The sequence below is a fragment of the Cricetulus griseus genome, assembly GCF_003668045.3.
Source record: "Cricetulus griseus strain 17A/GY chromosome 1 unlocalized genomic scaffold, alternate assembly CriGri-PICRH-1.0 chr1_1, whole genome shotgun sequence".
In the NCBI taxonomy this organism is placed as follows: domain Eukaryota; kingdom Metazoa; phylum Chordata; class Mammalia; order Rodentia; family Cricetidae; genus Cricetulus; species Cricetulus griseus.
Genome location: NW_023276807.1, coordinates 65017664 through 65043684, shown reverse-complemented (window position 1 = coordinate 65043684; position 26021 = coordinate 65017664). Strand labels below are relative to the sequence as shown.

General features: G+C 41.1%; 1 protein-coding gene across 1 annotated transcript in view; it reads right to left on the bottom strand.

The window, feature by feature from the left end:
- Csmd1 (CUB and Sushi multiple domains 1) overlaps positions 1-26021 on the bottom strand; it is a 1205306-nt gene that overhangs the window by 122820 nt on the left and 1056465 nt on the right. Inside the window, exons 34-37 of the mRNA XM_027388213.2 lie at positions 22471-22674; positions 21467-21591; positions 20384-20480; positions 9998-10102 (exon numbers count right to left, since the gene is read on the bottom strand). Of these exons, the coding sequence (XP_027244014.1) occupies positions 9998-10102; positions 20384-20480; positions 21467-21591; positions 22471-22674 (531 nt within the window). The remainder of the gene's footprint in view (positions 1-9997; positions 10103-20383; positions 20481-21466; positions 21592-22470; positions 22675-26021) is intronic.

Sequence of the window (26021 nt, the reverse complement as noted above, 5' to 3'; positions counted from 1 at the left end):
ACATGGCTGGATCATCATTTCACTATGTGGACACAAAAGGTTATCCTTTAGTTTTGAAAAGAAAAATAAGGCAATGTCAATTATGCTGTATTATAAATACAAATGGTCCCTATTGACAGCATTTCAACAAAGGGACTTTCAGCTTCATGAGATGCTAACCAATGTGCATTGAGTAGGAACCACACTGTGAACTTTGAATGCCTATCTTGACACAGGGCTTATAATACAGGGTGAGGAAATTTTGTAAAGCTGCACAGTTTCTACTTGTTAGTATTTAGGTATTTGTACTGGCCTGCCTTTGGAGTTCTGACAGGATATGCTCTCAGCTTCTGCCACTAAGAGCACCACCTGTGCCTATTCACCATGTTCCCTTTTAATGGGACCCTGCCCATCTCCCATCTTTCTCTCCCTTTCTTTCTATCCTTCTCTATCTGTTCTTTTCCTCTCTCATTGCCTCTTTCCTCTCTCCTGCTGCCCCGGTCACTGAAGGCTGATCTACCTGCTCCTCTTTCCCCTTTTATGATCCTTTTCCCCCAGCTAAACAACAAAACCAAAAACAAAAATGAAAACGAAAAACCTCCACTTGAACCCTTTTGCATGCTGTCTTTCTTTCTTGAGCTGCTTTTTTAAAAATCACAACACTAGATGCTAGTAGGTCAGAACAATGGGCAACTGGTACTAGGTCAGAGGTATCAAATGCATTTTAGATTGAAAATACTTTTAGTTGAGAAATGCTTGTGGGATGTAGCACTGTTGTAAAGAGTTCCTATAACTAAGGAACAGTTCTTCTGTACAAGTAGACAGGAATTCTGATTTATTAGTTGATTATAGTTTTCCCTTGAGACAGGCTCAATCACTATAGGTGAACCTGGCCTGGGACTCTCAATCCTCCAGTTTTAGCCTCCTAAATACTGGAATGTCACAATTCCCATCAAATCTATGTCAGTCTTGTCCATCCTAAAACAAAAGTTTTGCTGATAATCAGTGACATTTCTATCATAGTTAGAGTTTCTATTGCTGTGAAGAGACACCATGGAAAACATTTAATTGATTCTGACTTACATGTTTAGAGGTTTCATCACAGAGTACAGTAGCATTATAATGGTAGAGTAATCCTGCACGGAGAGGCCATTTCCCACCTTATTCAATCCTGAGTTTCCAAGGTTTTCTTGCTCTAGGGACATGAGTGGTTTGTGCAACACCATTAGTAACACTGGGAGGGCACCTTCTGCACAGCACTTGGGAAGTATGATTGGCCCAATAGCCTCAACTGTGGAACCTGGGTTAGTGATTTATCCAGTCAAAGTTTGTCTACATCCAAAGCCAAGTTGCAGTAGTTTAGTCATCAAGCCTCATAGCACAGCCCTACTTTCATGGTGAATTTACAGTTGACATTACATCAAATTCCGCAGTTTAAGGCCAAGAAACTATGGAGACAAATATGTTCTCCTCTTTCTCCTTCCTTTGCTCTCTTCCTCCTCTCTTCCTTCTCTTCTTGCTCCCTAATGTTATGGATTGAATATTGGGCCCTTTAGAAAGGGACAAGTATTGGGTCTGAATGTCACTGATCCTCACAATGGAGTCAGAGCTATTATAGGAGGGAAATGCACAGTAAGAGCTAAGATCACTGCACAGAATCTGCAAAATCAAGACAAAAGTCTTCAACAGGAGATACATTACCAATGCCTTGACCTTAGATTGTGAGAAATGAATGTAGGCTGTCTAAGCTCCAGCCTCTGATGCTGTGTCACAGTGACCAACACTGATGTAAACAACTAGCACACATCTGTGATGAAGCACGCCATAGGGGCATGATAGTCTACATCTATCATTTAATAGGGGATAAAGAGGTGATAACTTTGGCCTAAAGAATCTCAGTCATTAGCTAAAAATTACTTTTCCTGCTAGATAATGCACTCCTGTATTTTATGATTAAAGAGCTAATGTTACAAAACCAGGTGTACTTTAGTGATGAACAATACTTTAACAAATGAACAACTTTGCAATTGCCAAAGACATACATCTGAACATGTACCCACTCTGTAGCAGAAAGTAAAGCATCCTACTTTCCACAGGGCGGCTAGGTGGGCGTGCTGGTTAAATTTGTCACACTTTTGGATGAAAGGGGAAGACGGCTAAAAATACAGCCTCGCCAGCTGTCTTTACCATGGAGCTATATCCATCACAAATTCCAGAATCGCTCCACTTAAGCTTACTAGAGAGACAGCTGGTTCAGAACAGCCACACCATTAGACTCAGCTAGGGTTGTTAAATGTCAAACACTACACTTGAACTTTTCCTCAATTACACAAAAATAAATCTACCCACGTGTGTGCACTTACTGCAGTGTCAGGGATTCTGAATCAAGAGGCTTAGGCTTTGTCTGAAACCACAGCCATAACAGGTTTTTGTTGCACTGTTCTAGAATGTGTTATATTAATAGGGAATAAAATCAAATAAAAAGTAGACGTTTGATAGATGGGCTAATGTAAACCGAATGAAACTATATTTGAGAGTCTTCTCCCTCTATTTAAATAAAAGTAAGCAATTCTAGGATATTTAGATTTGACTGGAATCCCCACTACTCAGTAGACCCATTGGTCAGGTGGGTGCACTGAGTAAAGTAAGACGATTCATTAAAATGGTATCTTCTTAGCCAAATCTATCCAGAATTCTAATGCATTTAATTTGTTCTAGTGTCTTGTAATGTCTTACAGGGCTGTTGTTTTTATTTATTAGATCATTGGTTGGCATATTATATTAGTCACTCTTCTGTTGCTTGATAAAACACTGTGACCAGAGTCACTAATAAAAGGAAGGCTTCCTTGGAATTTATGGTTTCAGAGATATAAGAGTCCATCACAATCACAATCACATGGAGAAGTTGAGCATGGCAGCAGGCAGACATGGCAGCAGCGGCAGCAGCAACAGCAACGAGCTCACATTTCCAAAGGCAAACAGGAAAAGCACCAAGCAGAGATAAAAAACAACTGTGCTTTCCCCATTCTGTGGGTTGCTGTTTTGTCTTGCTTACTGTGTCCTTTGCCTTACAGAAGCTTCTCAGTTTCCGGAGGTCCCATTTATTAATTGTCGATCTCAGTGTCTGTGCTACTGGTGGTCTCCTGTACCAATTAGTCCAACGGTACAGGGAGTGGTCTCCTGTACCAATTAGTCCAACGGTATTTCCTACTTTCTCTTCTAATAAGTTCAGGAAGCAGTCTCCTGCACCAATTTGTTCAGGTACCACCTACTTTCTCTTCTAAGAGGTTCAGTGTGGCTGGATTTATGTTGAGGTCTGATCCATTTGGATTTAAGTTTTGTGCATGGTGATAGATATGGATCTACCTGCAATCTTCTAGTTATGCCAGCACCATTTCTTGAAGATGCTTTCTTTTTTTTCCATTGTATAATATTATCTCCTTTGTTAAAAATCAGGTGTTTGTAGGTATGTGGGTTAATATCAAGGTTTTTAATTCAATACCATTAGTCTACTTGTCTATTTTTGTGCCAATACCAAGCTGTTTTCAGGACTATGGCTCTATAATGGAGCTTGAAGTCAGGGATGGTGATGCCATTTGTACACAGTTGTTTTGGCTATCCTGAGTCTTTTGTTTCTCGTTAGAAAGTTGAGTATTTTTCTTTCAAGATCTGTGAAGAATTGTGCTGGTATTCTGATGGGGATTGCATTGAATCTGTAAATTGCTTTTGGCAAGATTTCCATTTTTACTCTGTTGATCCTATCTACTCAAGAGCATGGGAGATCTTACCATTTTCTGGTATCTTCTTTAATTTCTTTCTTCAAAGATTCAAAGATCTTGCTATACAGGTCTTTCACTTTTTTGGTTAGTGTTACACCAAGATATTTTATGTTGTTTGTGGCTATTGTAAAGGGTGATATTTCTCTGATTTTTTTTCTCAGCCCATTTATATTAGGGCTACTGATATTTTTTGAGTTAATCTTATATCCTGCCACTTGGCTGAAGGTGTTTATCAGCTATAGGAGCTCCTTGGTAGAGTTTTTCTGGTCACTTCTGTAAACTATCATATCATTTGCAAACAATGAAAGTTTGACTTCTTCCTTTCCAATTTGTATGCTTGATCTCCTTTTGTTGTCTTATTGCTCTAGCTAGAACTTCAAGAACAATAGTGAAGAGATATGGAGAGAGTGGACAGCTTTGTCTTGTCACCAACCCCACATCCGACAGAGGGCTGATCTCCAAAATTTACAAAGAATTCAAGAAGCTAATTTCCAAAACACCAAATAATCCAATTAAAAAGTGGGATATAGAACTAAATAGAGAATTCTCAATAGAGGAATCTAAAATGGCTGAAAGACACATAAGAAAGTGCTCAACATCCTTAGCCATCAGGGAAGTGCAAATCAAAACAACTCTGAGATACCATCTTACTCCTGTCAGAATGACTAAAATCAAAAACACCAATGACAGTTTATGCTGGAGAGGATGTAGAACATTCCTCCTCTGCCAGCTTGTACAGCCACTTTGGAAATCAGTATGGCTATTCTTCAGGAAAATGGGAATCAGTCTAACACAAGATACAGCAATTCCGCTCTTAGGCATATACCCAAAAGAAGCACATTCAACAACAAGGATATCTGTTCAACTATGTTCATAGCAGCATTATTTATAATAGCCAGAACCTGGAAGCAACCTAGATGTCCCTCAACTGAAGAATGGATAGGTATGTGGTACATTTACAAAAACAGAAAAAAACAATGTAATCTTGAAATTTGAAGGCAAATAAATGGAACTAGAAGAAACCATTCTTAGCCAGGTAACCCAGTCACAAAAAGACAAACATGGTATGTACTCACTCACATATGAATTTTAGACATAGAACATGGATTACCAGCCTACAATCCACACCGCCAGAAAAGCTAGGAAACAAGGTGGACTCTAAGAGATACATAGATGGTCCCCCAGAGAAGGGGAAAGGGACAAGATCTCCTGAGCAAATTGGGAGCATGGGGGGAGGACAGAGGGAACTAGGAGAATGAGAAGAGGAGAAGAGGAGAGGTGAGAAGGACATGAGGGAGCAGGAAGGTTGATTGGGGGAAGAACAGAAGAGAGCAAGTTAAGAGATACCATAATAGAGGGAGCCATTATAGGTTTAAAGAGAAATCAGACACTAGGGAAATGTCTGGAGAAATACAAGGATGACACTAACTAACAATCTAAGCAACAGAGAAGAGGCTACCTTAAATACCCTCCCCTGATAATGAGATTGATGACTAACTTATATGCCACCCTAGAGCCTTCATCCAGCAGTTGATGGAAGTAGAAGCAGACACCACAGCTAAACACTGAACTGATCTGGAATCCAGTTACAGAGAGGGAATGATGAGCAAACTGGTCAAGATCAGGCTCGTGAAACCCACAGAAACAGCTGACCTAAACAAGAGGGAGCTCTTGGTCCCCAGACTGATAGCTGAGAAACCAGCATGGGACTGATGCAGACCCCATGAACATGGGGTATCAGTGAGGAGGCCTAGGAAATCTATGGGGCCTCTTGTAGTAGATCAATATTTATCCCTAGCATAGGAATGGACTTTGGGAGCCCATTCCACATAAAGGGATACTCCTTCAGCCTAGACACACAGGGGAGGACTTAAGCCCTATCCCAAAGGATATGACAGACTCTGAAGACCCCAATGGAAGGCATCACCCTCCCTGGGGAGCCAAAAGGATATGGGGCAGGTAGGGTGTCAGTGGGGAGCAGGGGAGGAGGGGAGATAGAGGGGACCTGTTTCTAACTTAAATAAAAAATTGGAAAAAAGAAAAGAAACAACTGTGCTGACTTGAACATGGGTTGCTCATGGACCCGAGACTGATAGCTGAGAAACCAGCATAGTTCAGTTCCATACCCACTGAACGAGGAGGTCAGTTTTGAGGTCTGGACAATCTATGGGGCCACTGGTCGTGGATCAGTATTTACCCCTAGTATATAAATGGACTTTTGGAGCCCTCGCCATACAGAGGGATACTCTCTCAGCCTAGACACACAGGGGAGGGTCTAGGCCCTGCTCCAAATGATATGACAGTCACCCTCCCTTGGTTACAGAAAGGCATTGGGATAGGGAGTGAGTGGGTGGTAGGGGAGGAGGGGAGGGAGAGGGAACTGTTATTGATATGTAAAAGAAGTTTGTTTTTAATGTAAATTTGAAAAAACAAAGAAAGAAAAAAACAGCCTTGGAGGCAAGAGCAGAGGAGAGCTGACAGTATCTGTAAGCAGTAGTCAGGGGTTACCTCCCAAGAACATAAAGAACTGTGTCTGGGTCAGCAGGTGACTGTCCACAGATGTTTAGGAAGAGGGCTCAAGCTTCTTCAACGCTATCCTGCCCCTTGCTCTTTTCAAATCTGCTGAGACCTGAGATTCCAAACGACTAGAACAGAACAGTGCGGGAAATCCCAGTCCCTTTGCCCAGAAGGACAACTGTGGAACTGATTTAGATGGTACTTTCGCACTGAACTATGAGTCCAAAGATCATAGGTAGGAACAAACCTTAAATTTGTCATCAGTCCTTTGGGCTGCATATAACACATACAAAAAGTATCAGAAGCCTATGATTATCTTGCAGACCTCACATTCTAGAAGCTTCTCTGAAATTCTCTGAGAAAGAAGTCAGAATTTACATTTCTTAAAAGATGCCTAGTTCCTCAATGCAGTTAAGTTACAGTGAAGGGAGGCATGATGGTTGAATGATAATCAGGAAAGCATTTCTAGCGGAGACAGAGGAAGCCTAAAAGAAGGCTGTAGGGAAATTTTTGGTATTGAAAATTATTACAGAAAAACCTTATAAAAAGTGAGTGATTGAACAGAGATACATATCTGAGAGGTGAGATGGGCAGGTGTAAGGTAGTTGACCACACTGTGAGCAGACACTCAATGACAGTCCCTCTGTTGAAGTGGTGCAGAACTCATCACTGAGGACACAGAGAACTCTCCAATGTGTTGGCTCACAGTGAGGTTCTTGCTCAAGCTCCTGTTTCATGGGTACTTAATCAGGCAGACCAATGACATTGGGGTGCTCATGAGCATTATTGATATACTATGTTTATAATTTACATATATTTATATGGATTACTATAATCAGGGAGTTAGTCCAGGTTGTCAATTCCTCAATATTCAATTATGATACTGTCCTGCTAAAAGGCTTATTACTGTGCTTCAAAAGACTCAAGGTCTTTTGCAGAATTTTAATGCTTCCCTGGGAACATTCACTTAACTTTTTTGACCTAGAGCAATTTGAACCCTTAAAACTTCCAAGCATAGTTAAAAAATAAATCCCAAACAATAGCCATTTTAAAATACCTAATCACAAACACCCCTTGACTGAGAGCAATTTAGAAATCCCATCCATACAAGCTGTAGGAATCTGAAAAAGAAAACACCCCTTTTATTTTAACAAGCAAAGGTTGAAGTATAAAACAATAACACCAAAATCTTTTCTGAATCCGTTACAATGCTAAGGTACCTGGGTGACCTCAGTTGTGATGGACACACTCCCTCAAGGAGACAGGAGGCACAGGTAGTTTCTGCTACAGAGCACAGGAGTGGTAGAGCCTGAGGAAACAGGCTGGCTTCAGACAAACAAATTGCCCAAGGCTGGGCCTAAGTCTCTATTGGCTCAGCGACCCAGATAAGTGATCTGACCTTCTCACCACAGGCTCTCTGTAGTGGGAAGCCCCTAGTGTACCAATTTGGAGAAGAGCAGGGGTGAAATGCCTCCTGGCTCCTACAATCTTCACTCTTAGGGACTCATGTGCTAGGAGATGCTGTATATCCCTGTGCATGTATCCTAATTTCCACCCACACAGATGCTCTGTATCATGCATCTTAAACCATGCACTCTTGAAACTACATGTGCTACCCACCCCTTCAGATACAAGTGGTTCAGGTTGGGAACTCTGGAGTGTTGCTTTGTATTAAGAAGGCCTGGCCTTCATTCACACAAGGACCGGGAAGTCCTCCCTAGGTGCAGGTGTGGAGCAGGTAAGGTGCTTCAGGTTTCAGCTTCTTGGTCCTCTTCTCTTTAGACTTGGGCATGTGTATGGTGTGAGCATTACTAAAATAGGGGCTTTTGTGACATCCCTTCCCAGTGGCAGTTGGAGCTCCTAGTGCCAGGAGCTCAGCAAACAGTATTCCTGGCAAAATGCTTGATGTGCCTTTGCACACTGGGTCATCGTCACGATGACAGGTTTTCTGCTTCATTTTTTTCACCTCAAATAAACAGCACTGCCAGAGGACACACCACAGCCCGAGTAGATTGCATAGCATGTGCTCTAGAGTTGTTTTCTTCTTTTAATTTTATGAATGTACATTTTACTAAAATCATGAATTTACAGACATTTACATAGATTTTGAAATATATATCTTATAGTGCACAACTAAATATATCAATGTATTAAAATATTATAGGCTGTTGGCAACTTGAGTCAACAGTCTTAGAGTGAGTAGTAAGTCTAATCCTATAAATATCCATTAAAAATGGGTATGTAAAATGAGAGCAATGGGCTGAATTCCCTTTAGTACACAAATGATGTGAGTTCTCCAAACAGCACCAGCCACAAAGATGACCACCTGGAATAGTCCATATAACATCATGTTCAGTCAAACAAAAGCAAACACATTACTTAATTGTGGTCCTGGATTCTCACACAAGGCCTTGGGTTCACTTCAACAGGCGATGGGAGGAAACGAGTCTCTCTGTTAGAGACTCTTATGAAGAACACCATGGGATAGGGAAAATTATGCTAATAGAGATACAGTACATGTGCAAAGTAGATAACTGTCCCCAGTAATCACAGACTAATTATGTTACCAACATCTCCTCCCTCCCCCCCAAAAGAGAAGGGAAATCCAGAAACTGTAAGGTGACTTCTCAAGGGCTAAGAACAGTCATCAGTTCCAACAGGGCAAAACTATTAATGGGTTGGTCAACACTGTCATGACGAAGGGCTGCATCTGCTATTTGTGGAATCTTCAAAGACTGTATGAAAGTAACAGAATTTTCCAGAAGTATTCTACATAAATAACAGTCACAGGATCATTTTACACTGTCACTAGGGCAGTCCTATTCACACAAATTGGAATACACTTGCATGCAAATGTCTGTAATGAGTGGGGAGGCTCAAGCAGACTATGAACGGGACCTGTGGTTGGTGGCTGGTGTTGAATATTTATCATCAGCTGGAATGTGGCCTTTTGAAAACACATGCATTACACTCCCGCAAACTCTTTATCTCAATTGAAAAAATCACTTATTGACACTAACCCACGTATTTGCTCACTTGCAACTGCTTATTAGAAGAGATAATGCCAACATCAAGCCATTTCAGAGCCTGAAAACACATCCCAAATAAACCTTGCTTTCCCTGGAAATTCACACTTCACATTTACAAGGTTTACCAGAAGTATCCAACATTACAGTGGGCTTGTGAATGTGACCTTTGTTGTCCCACTTATCAGACCATTAACATAACCTCACATCTGCTTTTACATGATTCACCTCTTTCCTGCTGTGTCTCTTCCAATTAAAATGAATGTTGCATAAACATAGGCTCTGAAATGCTTGCTCTCACTAGTTCTTATTTTAACACCCCTGAGAGTCCGCAAGGAAAGCCCCATGACACTATCTGGCGAGATGACAATACTCTGTAGTTTGGGATGCAACTGTGTCTGTTGTCACACATAAAGTCAGTCATATTACAAATGGCTGGCTGTGTTTCTTAATGCAAACAGCCTGAAAACACAGTCAGTTCATCTGATTATTCCAGATACTCACTTCTGCCTTTGGTCTAATAGTCTGTAATTTGTAGAGAATAGCCTTCATATAGCCTATGTTTACTAAAACTCAATTTCATGTAAGCGTGGGATGGGCTTCAGAACAATGATATTTCATTGTTTAATACACAGAGGTTTTGTTCCTTTTGAAGTGATGCCCCCAGAGCCAGACAGAAGCAACAGTTGATCTTACTTTTGTATTCTAGGTGAAAGCCAGCAGCAGCAACACTGATATCTGACTGGAAGTGTAGGCAGAGCTGGTTGGAAGTGCTGTTCAGCAGTGCGGGCACCGTGGTACCTGTATGGGGAAAAGGCATGGCTTTAATATGAAACAGGCAGGCATTACCCATGCTGAACACAGAAGACCACATGCCAGGCTTCCAAGTGCCTAGAGCTTGTCTGATCACTTGTTTTTAACCTAAGTGTTGGAGCTGACAACTGCTTGCCCAGTCGTTCCATTTTGTGAGACGCCTTCAAGCAGTGGTTCTCTACCTGTGGGTTGCAACCATCTGGAAATACATAGGAACTGAGACACTTCTCAGTAGCAAAATTAGAGCTATGAAGTGGCAACCAAAATAAATTTATGTTTGGGAATTCCTAAGACATTCAGATATATGGTCTCCTTCCTTACAGGGTCCTTCGACCTGTTGCCTCTTCCTTCAGATTGCACCCAGTCCCCCTACCTTCAGTCTGGCCTAGATTATACACCGTCATCATCCATCTCCAAATACTTGCCTCTCTCTATGCATTGATTTTGCATACACCCAGGCTAGATACATCCAGTATGTTACATTGTTTAGTAAAGTCGAAATCAACTTTGGAGAACCTGACTACTGAATTCTGAAGCACTAGGAAGAATTCTAGTTAGTACTGGCTTACATCAGGGTAGGAAAGTCTTAAGCTATGGAGTGTTTGACTCTCAGCTCTACACAAGCCCCTCCCTACACAAGCTGCTTAGTCCTGTGATGCCCAGTAATTCCAAACAGGTAATATACCTTTGACAAGCACCACCTTCAACTCATTGGCCCTGAGTTTAGTCTTTGCTGCTGCACAAAGCCACCATTATTATTCTGAGTTCTTCCACTGTGGATTTATTTTTCTGTAAAAGCCATGTCAGGAAGCTCCCTACCCTTCCTACTGACCTGCACCTCATCTCTTTCCACACTGAGACCCTCCCCAGCATTTCTTGTTTTAGAAGCTGAGGGATAAAAAGACAAAGTCTAAGTGGAGATTTACATGAAGCAGGGACACTTGCTGGTCCTAGACTTGGCTATCTACTGTGGTAAGGCTGGAAAAGACATGAATGAAAGAGATAGTTGGTTATCTGGGAAATATCCTTGGACAAGCATACTTGAGCTTCTGATGATGCTAATCTGGGGGGAGAGCAAGCCCTTCTTGGTAATCTTGAACTGCCAACTGGAATTGCTCATTTGGTTTTCAGAATTTCACCAATAATTTGAACATGCATTTTGTCTAATAATGTTGGTTCATTGGCCAAATGGGACTAAAATTACTTAAAATATTCTAGAAGATGAACAGTAAAAAAAAGAAGAGGAAGCAAGAAAACAGAAACCTCCTATCAATTGTGTGTGTTAGACCTTAGGAAGTTAGGTCACCTCTTTGAGATCCGGGGACTGTGCCTCAATCATTTTTTCCCTAGATGCTAAGGACAGGTGAATTCAGGAGGTGAGTGAGAGTTCTGTAGGATAAATCAAAAGTACAAAAACCACAAGACCACTAAGGATTTTGTGGAAAAGTCTCTTCCAGAATGCTTGCAGAGCCAGGCCTTTGCTGTTTGACTCTGAGTTTATAGATTACAGAAAAAAAAAGAGATGGATAGACAGACAGATGACAAATCTGAACAGATAGATGATATTTTTTAAACAGTGAATAGATTTGGGGGAATTTTTTTATAGGTGTGTCCTCTTTGGGTAACACATTTTCCTGACCCAATCTCAGCAAAGGAAAGGTTAGTTATAGGCATCCTGTGGGGCACCCCAGGCCTCAGAGAGAGACAGGGATGGCAGAGAACCATGGAGGTGGAGGATATTAACTACTTTGCTTATTGTTCAATCTCAGACTGTTTCTAAAATCCACACAAAAAAGACATTGGCTAAAAGCATGCGCAGTGACTTATTTTGTGGAATTCCCATGATGTTTGTTGTCTTTTATCATGCATATTTGTCATCTGGCTGGCACATGGAGAGGAATGATCTTTCTGTGGATCTAACAGCTTCATTTTCTAAGTTTTCATTCCATGGTCTGATTTTGTCTGACATTTGGTGGAATCTAATGGAGTGGGTTTATAGTTCATTGCTCTGTTAAAATAACTACCAATCCTACAATGGAACACTCTTCTTTGCTTTCTACCTGTTCTTGTTGCATTTCTATTATTGCAGTAAAATACCCTAACAAAGGCAATGGAGGCCAGAGAGGGTTTATTGGGCTTATATTTTTAAAGGTTATAGACCATAATTTGGGGGAAGTTAACATAGGAATTCAATGTATTATGTCCACAATCAAGAAAGGAAAGAAAAAAAAAAAAACAAAAACATAGGTCCTTGCTTGCTTCTGCTCTCTCTACTCTTACATAGGCCAGGGACTGTCCTGTGAAACTGTGCTGCCCACCGCAAATACCAAATCAAGACAATGCCAAATGGTCATGCCCATAGGCCAACCTGATCTAGACAAGTTCATTAAGGCTTTTCTAGGTGATCCTAGATCGTGTTAGACTGTCAGTTAAAACTAATGAGCGCAGCACCAAAGGTCTCCTACAAACAACAAAGAATCCACAGTTTTTCATTTTCTACTGGAATCACACCAGGCTGCTAGTATTAACACTGAAACATCTTTCTTCCCCCAAATTCACACACTGGAATTCACTTTGCACAGCCTGGGTGTCCTTTACCATTCTACCTAAGTTATCTGAGAGTTCTTAGCTCCCAGCTTACTAAATCATACACAAGCATTGTTTGATTTTCATATTATACAGTAGACTTAGAACCCCACTTCTAGTCCAGGCTCTGGGACTAGCTCACTCCACCACCTCATAACACCTACAGAAACTGAATGCATTCTGCTTCTACAACATGAAGACTGTGGTAAGTGTTTTACTAAGATGAGCTATGAGGTTATGGATATGACATTAGTTTGTGAGTTCACATTCTTTTTCAGATGAAAAATTATACCTCTAAGTATGCAAGTCATGAAATCTAACAACTGCCTGTCCTATGCTTCATTGGGGCTATATACCATGGGCCCATTATCACCCAGCCACCTCTGAACAGAGGGTCTGACCTGCATCTGCCATTCACTGGAGTTGACTTCAGGTCTTCTCAGGGTAGTATAATATTAGGGGCTTATTCTCTCTATGCAAAATGCAACAGAGATTTAAAAAGTTTAGCCATTGGCAGAATATTTCTGATCACATTGTTTTATTGTGACCCAGATAGAATGACACATAACAAAGGAAGCTGCAAAATTTTGTTATTGTCCCTTCGGAGTCTACTCTTGGTAGACTGATATTTGATTTCCTTTAATACCAACTAGCAGATACAAGTCTGCATGAATTCTGCTCTACTTTACTCATTTATAATTTATAACCCACCTGCTTCCAAAAGTGATTTTTCAATGGCTTACTAAAAAAGATCTACATATATAGTCCTACCCAAGCATAAATGTAAAAACCAAAGCACTGAATATATTAAAGATGTCAATCATTTTGTTTTGAAATATGTGCTTCTCGCATTCATACAACAAGGACATCTGTTCAACAATGTTCATAGCAGCACTATTTGCAATAGCCAGAAACTGGAAGCAGCCTAGATGCCCCTCAACCAAAGAATGGATAGAGAAAATGTGGTACATTTACACAATGGAGTACTACTCAGTGGAAAAAAAAATGGAATCTTGAAATTTGCAAGAAAATGGATGAAACTAAAAGAAACCATTCTGAGCAAGGTAACTGAATCATAAAAAGACAAATATGATATGTACTCACTTATATGTGACTTATATGTGGATTTTAGACTTAGAGTAAAGGATTACCAGCCTACAATCCACACCGCCAGAGAAACTAGTAAACAAGGAGGAGCCTAAGAGAAACATACATGGTCCCCTGAAGAAGGGAAAAAGGTCAAGATCCCCTGAGCAAATTGAGAGCAGGGGAAGAGGGGAAAGTGAGCTAGGAGAATGAGAAGTGAAGAAGAGGAGGGATGCAGAGGTCATGAGGGAGCAGAAAGGTTGAGTCAGGGGAAGAATAGAAGATAACAAGAATGGAGATACCATAATAGAGGGAGACAGTTTAGGTTTACAGAGAAATCAGGCACTAAGGAAATGTCTGGAGATCTACAAAGATGACACCAGCTAACAATCTAAGCAACAGAGGAGAGGCTACCTTAAATGCCCTCCCCTAATAATGAGATTGATGACTGACTTATATGCCAACCCGATAGCCCTCATCCAGCAGCTGGTGGAAGTAGAAGCTGACACCCACAACTTATTACTGAACTGAACTAGAATCCAGATGCAGAGAAGGATGAGTGAAGAGCAAAGGGTCCTAGAACAGGCTGGTGAAACCCACAGAAACAACTGATCTGAACATTGTGGAACTCTTGCTCCCTAGACTGATAGCTGGGATACCAGCATGGGACTGATCCAGACCCCAGGAACATGGATTTCATTGAAGAAACCTCGGAAATCTACAGGGCCTCCTGTAGTAGTTCAGTACTTATCCCTAGCATAGGTGTGGACTTTGGGAGCCCATTCCACATAGAGAAATACTCCCTGAGCCAAGACACATCGGGGTAGTCCTAGGCCCTATCCCAAAGGACATGATAGACTCTGATGACACCTTATGGAAGGCCTCACCATCCAGGGGGAGCAGAAAGGATATGTGATAGGTAGGGTTTTAGTTGTGGGGCAGGGGTGGTGGTAGGGGAGGATGGGAGGGAGAAGGGAACTGGGATTGTCATGTAAAACAATCTTGTTTCTAATTCAATTTTAAAAAATCTGAAAAAAATATGTGCTTCTTATGACATCTCATTCTTTTTTATTTTTATTCAATGATTAAAATACCTTAGAAGCTACTTTATAAATGCTCTAAAGTAACACAGGAACAAAATCCTTAAATATTGATTGTGCTCTTTTAAAAAATCCAAACTTTGGTCTGATATAACATTTTTCCTCATATAACTTACATTTTTACTGAGAATTTTATGCATGTCTACAATGATATAGGATCATATCCAATTTCAAACTAATGCTCCTAAAAGAACTGAAGCAATTTCTAACTGAATAGAAATTTTCTGTTTTAGTGTAAAATAAAAAAAGCTCGAATGTACCAGCCATCATTCTAGACATATGACATAGATATTTCTGTGTCCATAGTGTATATATGTGTGGATGTCATATAATCTGTATGGTCCCTGAACACACTGCATGCCTAGTGACTAAACCATGGAGTTTCTCAAAATCAGGTGAAAATGGATGCCACAGGACAACCTGAGCCCCAGAGTTCAACCCTCTTCCAACAAGGTCTCTGACAGCATAGCTTTGAAGACATCATCATGGAAAGAATTGAGGTTGCACCCCAAGCCCTTTGCCTTTGAATTTTGTATTATCTTGAAATTGTAGAAAAATAAAAACAAGTCAGGTTTCATGGAATAACTTTGGACTCTCATTCAACACTCTTTGCGCTGTGGATATGGGGCAAGAATAATGGTATCATGACGTGTTCCTCCTGGGACAGCTTGACTATTGTCTGTTCTGTATGAGGGTGAGCCCTGGTGGCATGGGCTTGTGAGAGTGTTTGGCTGTGCCTTGGTGGCATGTGATGGTCAGCATTGGGAGAACAGGTACAGAATAGCATTGGCCACGTAACAGCCAAGCTTTGATTTGTTTTTTTTTCTGAGAGCAGGATCTGAGGTTGCCAATGCATATCCCTATCCCAGTTAAGGCTCTAGCACTCTGAATGGAGGTCTGCCAGGAGCTCCACTCTGCTGCTTTGCTACTTTGTAGTGAATATGTATTTATGAGGAGAGATAGAGACATGAGCGCCTCAGTCTCAAGCACACTTTGTCTATCAGTTCAGCGTATGAGACTACAGTTGCAATTTGTTAATTGTATTATTATTATGATGATGATAATGATGATGATGATGATAATGATGATAATGATGGTGATGATGATGATGATGATGATGATGTCACGAATGCCCTGTGTGCTCATCATTCTTTTCCATGTATTTGTCAGGATCTATGGCATGGGGGAACTATTCATTCATCTAATTGGAACTGTGAATTTCACAGATATTAATTTCATTCCTTAGTCACAAAATGCTCTATCACATGTTGTATGTACATGCATATTATATACAATACACATTTTGTATTATATACATATTATGTCCATTATATATAACACATGCATTCTGTATACATCCCAGCCTTGCAATCAACTATCTTCCCAGAAATATCCTTCCTTTAAGACAGTAATTTTCAACCTTCCTAACACTGTGACCTTTTAATACATTTCCTCATGTTATGGTGACTGCCCCCCAACTATAAAAACTTTTCTTGCTGCTTCATAACTGTAATTTTGCTACTGTTTTCCGTTATAATGTAAATATCTGTGTTTTCTGCTGGATGGTCTTAGGCAACCTCTGAAAAAGGGTTGTTCAATCCCTCAAAGGGGTAGTGACCTACAGGTTGAGAATCACTGCTTTAGGGATGAGAATGGGACTTAGGGTGCTAATTCTTAGGACAGTTATTAAGATAGGATTTGTGTTGTAGGTGAATTTGTTGCTAATAGGCAATTATTACTCAACATCTCTCTAAGCAAGGAGTAAGGGGACACAGAGTACACACACACACACACACACACACACACACAGACCTACCTTTGTTAGGCATATATATGTAATATAAATAATTGTAAAATATAAAATTTATATTTACAAAAAATTGTAAATATAAAAAATTGTAAAATGTAAAAAAATTATAAAATATAAAATATAAAATAATATATCCACACCCATGTTTCTGAATTAAATCCAGCATACCAGGTACCCCTGGCTTCCAGACTTTCAAGGACAGAGCTGTGTTCTCAAAGGTTAAGAAGACCCATTCTCTCACCCTCCATGCTTTTATTAACTCAGTTCCTAACCTTGCAATTTTATTGGGTGCTTCTTTAGTTCCCTACCTTACAGCTGCTACCTATCCTCCTTGCTTGGGCTCAAATGATGTAAAAAAAAAATCCACCCTGAAAACATGTAGAGAAGGGAAACTGGACCAATATGAAATTTCCAAATCCATTTTACCCTTGAAAAAAAGAATGAACTCAAACAGGAAGATTTTGCTGCCTCCAGAACCCATTAATGTCTCCAGCATGACATGTTTGACCATGCACAGAGCAAAAGTCCTGCCTTTTAAGTGTGGTCAGAGACTATGAAACCCTTGAGAGGATGCCCGGCTTCTGATGGCCTGTGTGGAGAAGTTGCTGGCCCAGGCCACTGTCTGCCTGGCTGTTGGCTTTCACTGTCAGGCACGGGGGCCCATACACTATGTTGTGTATGCAGAGAGAGAAAATGAAAAGAAAGAGAGAATTGTAAACATGAACTCAGAGTGTTTTAACCAGAAAGTTTCAAGTACAAACACAGGGTAAACCTGGGATATCCAGTCTCAAACAGAAGACAGAGGGAAGACAGACAGACGTCTATCTAGTCTATTGGAGGATGATGGAATGAGAAGACTTGATACCTTGGTTTTAATAACCTGACTTTCACAATTCAGGCTCTCTCCAGGCACCCAAGTCTGTCAGAGTGAGAGCCTGATCCATCACAAGGGGAGTTGCCCTTCCTTTGTGAACTAGTGGGTAAAACAAGTTACCCACTAGTGAAGTTCCAAACATAGCAGTGTAGGAGTGGCCCTGAGTGTATCTCCTTCCCTTGCTTACTGCATCACACACAACATTGTATTGCACAAAGGGCATACATTCCAGAGCTTTCTTGATTATTTTTTAATTATGCATGCAAATGGATGCTTGATGCTTATGAGGTAGGCCTAAAATACCCCAGGTTGGTGGACATACATTGGCCCATGTATTCATTGCAGGGTGTATAGCTGGCACTGATGACCATCTGCTGTCATAAGGCTGGTTGCAGCTTGTAAATACTTCAGAAAACTGCAACTCACACTTGTGGCAAGCATCCTCAGGATGTCCTAAAATACAGCCTCACCTTAAAGCCAACTCTACACATTGCTCTGTACACAGTGACCCGCATAGTGGCATATACCTTAATGAAATTATCTGTAATGTAATATAAAGGTATTGTATTGAAATGAACATAGAAGAGTCTTGTTAATCTTTCTTAATTGCTTAGAAAAACTATTACATAGAGCAAGCTTGTTCTGTGTCATGAGGGTTATTTTAATTAGATTTGTGTCTTCCAGAATACTTTTTTAATTTGATAGTGTTTGAGACTTGTTTATTTAGTTTAATTTAGTGTGTGTTCATGTCTGTGCCTATGCCAGGTGCTTTCCTTTATCACCCCCCCTGCATCTTATTTTTGAGGCAGGGTCTCTTTCGAAATGTGAAGCTCACTGGCTTCAATGACCTTCAGATACCCTGTTACTATCTTCTAGGCACTAGGATTGTAGACAGGCATTGCCATGGTGGCTTCTTATGTCTGTTCTAGACTAGAAATTGGATTCAGGCACTTATGCTTTTTGGACAAGCATTGTGCCACTTGAACCACCTCCCCATATTTACTTTAGTTTGATATTCATTGTTGAAAACGTTTGCAAATTTTCATTTCCCACTAATTAATTTGAAAACAACAAGCTGCATCTGGCTGCAACAAACTACAAATGGCCCAGTTATTTTTCTGAAAGGGATTTCCTGATGCAAGCCCACAGCCCTGGTTTGTTAAGATCCCTATTTACATTTGAGAAAAGAATATAAGCCAAGTCTCAGCTAGGACCTCAGGGATGCTTCAAGATTAGATAGCTGTATCATCTTCCTGTCTCCAAGCAGTTGCTTCAGCTAGCATGGATCATAAGACACTGTAATCAAACCAGCTGAGCCACCTGTCCAGCCCAGTGACAAGTAATTGTACGGACATTTCTCCCTGGTTATCTTAAAAACAAAAAGAAAAAGAAAAGAAAAGAAAAGCCACACACCTCTGTCTAATGTGCACAGGGGACAGGACTGGTTCCTTCCTTTAGTATCATTAAGTGAAGCCAATGTGGAGCTAGGTGCCTAGCTCTCATTGTAGGAGCACACCTCCACCCCCAGTATGTCTATATTCCTCTAACTGCTTCTTCCTTTCCATGTCTTACAGAAGTGCTGCTTTGTCCCCTACCCAGAACACCCACAGTCTCCCAGCACTTCCTGCTTAGATAAAAGGATGTCACTGAACCAAATTGAATTTGGGAGTCCTCCTGTAGGATTTAAGTTGTGGGCTTATTGCTGTTCTTAATGGCAGAGGATTTCTACTTCATTCACAAGTCTGTCAACTATATAAATGTTTCTGTAGATGTCATGGTAAATAGGACAGTGACAAAAAGACAACTGGCTAAGGAACTCAGGCTTCCTATGTGGAGAAATTCCAGACCAAACTTGTTTGGTGATGGGCCATTGTGTGTAAATTTCCCAAAGTGTAAAGAGTCAAGTACAGACAGAGATAAGCAATGGGTGATGAGTGACAGTAAGTATTTGGTACTTTACTATTCAACACCTATGTGTCTGGCCATGTAGAAATATTTTCATTTGCTGACAGCCACAGACACAGTCCCTCCATCATTTAGAGATACAATTAATCTTGTGGCTAGCACTGTGAAAGGCCTATCCTTCCTCTATTTCTTACTTACTCAATAAAAAGTCAACAAAAAAGAATGTTTCAGCTGAACAAAAACTCTCATGTGATATTTAATGTGTCACAGTAAATTTGGGACTTAGTCCAGATGAGCTTGTGTAATACACAGGAGTGGATTGGACTACAGAGCACAGATGGTATCAGCTTTGGGGGACTATGGTGACAAGGAAGAGGAAGATAGTGATCCTGTCAGTGGTTTTCTGAGAGGACAAGGCCTGGAGAAGGTGACTCTCTTCTGAGTCTGAGTGCACAGCTCCACGTCCGTGTCTTTGGGAACTGGGATATGTAGGTTTGGGCTCATGATTTGTCATCATTCTTACACAGTGCAAAGTGGCAGATCATGGGCCCCAGTCAGGTACAGTACACAGGTTTTTTTCTAGGCTTCAACCATTAGGCAAGCCTCTTCTCAGCCTTATCCTACCTCATGTGTCTGTGAGTAGTGTCCCCTATCCACAGCTAGCCTCACTATCCCTACTGTTAATTTCTGGGTTGCCTAGGTCCTTCAGATGGCCTCCTGCACAGGACCCCCTTGACACCTCCCTCTAGCCTCTCTCTATGGTTACCCACCGGGACCTTCCCCACTGGCATAATGGGGAAAAAAGAGCTGTAGGGCACTGTCCACAGACTGCTCTCTGTACCCCCCCCCCCATGGACGTGGTTTTGATTCAAAAGCGGAGACAAAAGGAAACATAGCCACCACCCTACCTGAGAAGCTGCCCAGTCTTGGGGCTGACATGTCTCCTCCATCATGAATTTCCAGGGAGTCCCAGTTCTGCTCTGTGGCAAAGCTGATCACTTGAATCTATCAAGTCACAAAGCTGTGTTACTGGGTTTTGTTTTAGTCAGATGATTTTTATCTAACCTCATGAGCTTTTCATGACTAAGACAAACATACATAAAAGCAACTTGGCTCAGAGGGGTATGCAATAAATGAAGAGGACATGAAGACGGGAGGGAGTCATTTTGGTGTCAAAGGTAGTAGACAGGCTGATGGGGGATGAATGTGATCAATATAATATATATATATATATATATATATATATATATATATATGAACTAATATATGACAAGACATGGTAAAATCTCTATAAATAACACTTCCCATATCTGTTATTCTAAAAATTAATTATTGGGCTGGAGAGATGGCTCAGTGGTTAAGAGCACTTACTGCTCTCCCAGAGGACCTGAGTTTTGTTCCCAGCACCCATGGCTGGTGGCACACAGCATTTTGCAACTCAAGCTCCTTGGGTTCCAATGTCCTCTTCTGACAAACTCAGGCAGTGCACACACGTTCACTATTCTCAGTTAAAAATAATAAAATAAAGCCTTAAAAATTATGCAAATAAAATTTTTATTGCAAATATGGGAAACAATTAGAAACATTGTATAGCAACTCTCAGAAAATAGAAACAATTTTCCACCTGACAGAAGGATGCCCGGGAGTACAGTGGGGAGGAGGGGGAAGAGAGAGAGGGGGTGGGGAGCATGCAGGAGGAGGTCAGTGGAGCAAGGGAATGAATGAGGGCAAAGTGTGTATGAAGAAGCCAGAATGAAATTCATTATATTAAATCCTAACTCAAAGCAAAATAATAAATAAATGCATTTAAAATCTTTAAATAAATAATACAAGGGAGAAAGAAGAGTAACTGAAGAAGAAAAGGAGAAAAGAGAGATAGGCAGAGAGGAAGGGAGGGAGGAAGAGATGAGGGAAATGAGAGAAGAAGGAGTCAAAGAAAAGCTGGGGGACCCCAGACGACCTGCCTCAGTGGTCCTGGTCTGAGGCCCTACCTGGATCCCTGAGCCCTCTGTTACTATGATCTTCCAGACGCAGTTCAAGTTGTTGCCATAAGGCTCAGGGTAGCCTGGGGACAGAATTGTCCCTCTTCTCTGAGTAAAATTGCCACTGCATGGAACTAAAAGACAGAACCACGTTAGTAAAAGCCAAGTAAAGTTACAGGAACTTGATGTTTTGTTTCCTTGGCTGTGATCAGAGAGGGAAACTTTTCCTGCTCTTTTAAGTGTCACTTTTAGCCAAGGTAAAATGTAATCTCTTCTCTTTCAAATGGGCAACATCAGTAATTGATATCCACTATGTAACCGAGTTTTAAGTCTTAAGTCTATAAACAAATCTGTTCTTTTTTTTTTTTTTTTTTTGGTTTGGTTTCCTAAGAGGGGACTGTTTACAACACAGGTGTCTCTAAATGGAGTTTTGTTTGGAATAATTTTTCTGCTTTAATGTAAGGGTGTGTGTAGAATGTTCCTTTCCATCCACGGACATGCAACTCCAGGTCATACTGATGAGTTTCAGAGCAATCCAGGGAGAAGAAGAGATGCTCAAAATGCATAGAGAAATTCAAGGGAAAATTACCCTTGCACTGAAAGTTCCTTTAGAAAATGTTGCAGATAACAACTAACAAAGCCTGTCATTCCCACTGCTTCTCAAATATTCATAATCAGCACAAATGTATTCAAAGGGCAGCATGCATGTAACACCACAACCCACCATCCCATTGTTTCCCCCACAGACTAACATTTTGTCTTTTCATACATTTTGAGTTGATGGTTGACTTAGTGAGCATCAAGAAAGAAAACATATTTTGTACATGTAAATCTCATGTTTCAGGAAACATTGATTTAAAGGTTGGTGCTATTGGGCTATGGACAAAATCAATTGATCTCCATAAAGATAAACAGGTAAGATCACTTCATGAAGACTGACAGAAGTCTCTAACCCTGACATGAGGTTCTGATCCAGCCCCAGGTAATCATTTCATCTCATGGGTCCCACTTACCTACACAGCTTGGGATGGTGTCATTCCATTGGGCCAATGCATTCGGCACAGACTGGCAGCGGATGGCAGTGGAACCTTGGAGCAGGTAACCTGGGTTACACTCAAATCGAACTATGGAACCTGCCGAGAACTCAGAACCAATCCTCCTCCCATATCTGGGCTCTGGGACAGAGCTGCATTGTGTGTCACTGGTGCGTGGAACAGCTGAGGAAGAAGCAGACAAATAGCCACTGTGTCAAGTAGAGTTTATCAGGAGTGAACGCAGAGATGATGGGAGTAGATGGCGGGCAGACATCAATGTCTGTAGACCTCTTTGTAAGGAGTGACCCCAGGGGCATATCTGTGTCTACTTTTCCTCCTATAATGTCCCTGGGGACCACCACAGAGGTCTCATTCAGATAGGAAGATGGGATATAAGGAGGATTAGCACCCGTGATGGCTCATTAGCATTCAAGCAGTTCAAATTAATTAAACACTAGATGATTGTGCTGGCAATTAGAAGGCAATGACTACAACTTTTGCTCTTCCTCAGCAACATTTGAATCTGGTGGGATAAGTACTCTGTAAATGACTTGTTTAGATGTGGCCCTTGTGATAAATCATGTAATTAAAAATAGGACCTATGATGTGACCCATCATTCCAGTTCTAGATATTTATCATGAGGAGCTGAATTTGAGGTCTAATAACAATATTGTAGCCAAGATATTAAAAATACTGACGTGCCCATTCTAGTTTGTTTTCTTATGCTGTGATAAAATACTCTGACAAAAAAGCAACTTGGGGATAAAAGGATTTATTTGGCTTATACTTCCTGATCACATCCTATAACTGAGGGAAGTCAAGGCAGAACTCAAGTGGGAACTTGAAGCAGAAACTATGGAGGAACACTGCTTGCTGGCTTGATCCCCACTTCACTCAGACTCATGCTAAGATAGCTTTCTCATACAGTCCAGGACCACTAGCCTATGGATGGTGCCCAGAGTAGGCTGGGCCCTCCTGCATTAATTAATAGTCAAGATAATTCCCTCATGGACATGGACAAGTCCATCTATGTAGGCACTTCCTCAATTGAGACTCTCCTATTAGATGACTGTGGGCTAAGATAGTGTCCATCATATGGCTGTACAAAAATGTGTGGTCTATGAATTTATACAAGAGCATTTTATTAAACTTTACAAATGAAGGAGGTCTTGCTATTCACAATGGCATGGATGCATCTGAAGGGCACTATGTTGAGAGAGATGAGCTGGTCTTGGCAGGAAACAGATTGCTATATTCCACTTACAAGGAGGATCCAAGACAGTTGCACTCCCTGCAGCAGAGAGCTGGACAGTGGTTGTCAGGGATTGGTAAGGAGAACCAGGGAGTTGCTGGGCTTTTAATTGTGTGGATGATGCTGGGTCTATAGTCAGCAATATTCATGCAGTGAACTTGTCAAAAAAGTATATCTCCATGTCACCATAGTGGAAAAAGGTAACACTTTACAATTATGATATAGGCCCTGCGAATTAGAATTCTTGGAGTGCAAATGGCCACCTACGGGAGTTAAGAGTCCAAGGAAAGACTCAACTCCCAGGAGAGAGGCTAGACTGTGCCATTCTTTGCTGAAACACATGACTCAGCTGTAGCAAGCCACAGATGAATTTCTTTCTATCCAATTTGGGGAAAAGTATGAACAAAATTTATCCCATTCCTCTATGCATTATAGTATTTTCTTTTAATGGGGGTGAGTAGCAGGATAGGGCTATGATTTATGGCTGGTAGCTCAGATAACACTAAGGGAATCAGTAAGTTAACATGATCACTGTAAGCAAGGAGACCCTGTAAAAAAGGGAAGTTCCACTCTCCAGCTAGGGATTCAACCTGTCACACAGACTAACAAAAACTCACTAATATGGTGTTTGCGTGTGTGTGTGTGTGTGTGTGTGTGTGTGTGTGTGTGTGTGTGTGTGTGTGTGTCTGTGGTGGGGGGTAACCAGATTCTGAGACTGGACAAAGAAGAAGTGAAAATCCAGAATCTCACTTTGTTTCTCATCATCTACTCTGAGGGACAAGGTCAGCTCTCCCTGACAGGGTTGGTTGAAATGTTACTCATGAAAGTCAGCCATTCCATATATATAGAGAGGGATAGTTATTAAACCTCTCATCAAATTCTATCACTGTGTGCTTTGGAAATGAAGAAGGTAGAGGGGAAGGGGTAGACTAAGAAGCAAGAAATGACCTGAAGTGAACATTTCAGTGGAATGGACAACCACCATGAGAAAGAATAGCCTTAGAGAAAGTGGCTTGATGCTGAGGGGCAGGGTACCTCTTTTCCTATTGGCCAGGAACTACATCCCAGACAGTTGTGCGTTCATGATGTCATAGACAACATAGAGAGCACCATGAGAGCCACAGGAAAATCAAGGATGCCATCTAATGAGTAGGGACTCATTACTTACTACACTGGTGTTTCTTCCATTCTGATCTTCCCATTGCTTACATGAAAATGAAGACATTTAGGGATGTAGTGTCCCTGAAAGAATCACTCCTAAAGCAGTCAAATTGACTCAGTTCTACACAGTCAAATCTCATCACCTGCCATCCTGGCTGTCCCCTCTGCTGAGATTCCCCTGGGTTCCCATGGGATGAGGATTTCCTTGTCATGGGAAGTAAATGCCTAGGTCTATGAAATGTTGAGTGTCTTCTGGTCCTTGGGTGGTAGATGTGAACAAGGACTCTGTAGATGCGAATTCTTAAGGCAACTATATAAATGAGTAGCACTGTATGTATATGTGATTATGAAGGACTCTCATGGAGTTGGAAGTTTGGAAAGCAAAGGGAGGACAGAAGAAGTGTGAGATAGGGACAATGTTCAATAAACCAGGGCAACAGCTAAAGCACAGGATTCTGCTGTGAAACCTTCCTCCCCATTAGCATCTCTTGTTCCTACTCATTCGGGCCTTTCAGGCAGAATGTGGGGGTTCCTTTCTCTCATCTCTGTTTTTTGTCTCTTAGATGACATTTGTACCATCATGAAATGAATTTGAAAGTAGTTAAGAGAGAAAAGAAAGAGCAAAATAGGGTCAGTTTGGAGGCAGGCAAGGGACACAGAAATGCCTCACACCAGATGACTTTATTAAGATAAAGACTGAATGATCCTCTATGGGGTCTTACAGAGCCAAGAGTGAACTATAGTTTTGATGTGTACACACAAAACTATCTGGGGAAAGCAAAAATAAAAAACAATAAACTCATGGTGAATCAGTAGGAGAACATGAGAGATTCATCAATCAGCCTTTAACATGGTCAATGAGGCATGTGTAGCCTCCCATAGCACCTGGTTACAGAAAGTGGGTATCACAAAGAATAAATTGCAGGGCATGTGGTGAAGCTTCTTATTTCCTTTAGTAACCAAGGGACATTCTTTCTTTCTTTTTTTTTTTTTTAGGGGGAGGTTCTCTGTGTATCTTTGGAGCCTATCCTGGCACTCACTCTGGAGACCAGGCTGCTGGCCTCGAACTCACAGAGATCCGCTTGTGTCTGCCTCCCAAGTGCTGGGATTAAAGGC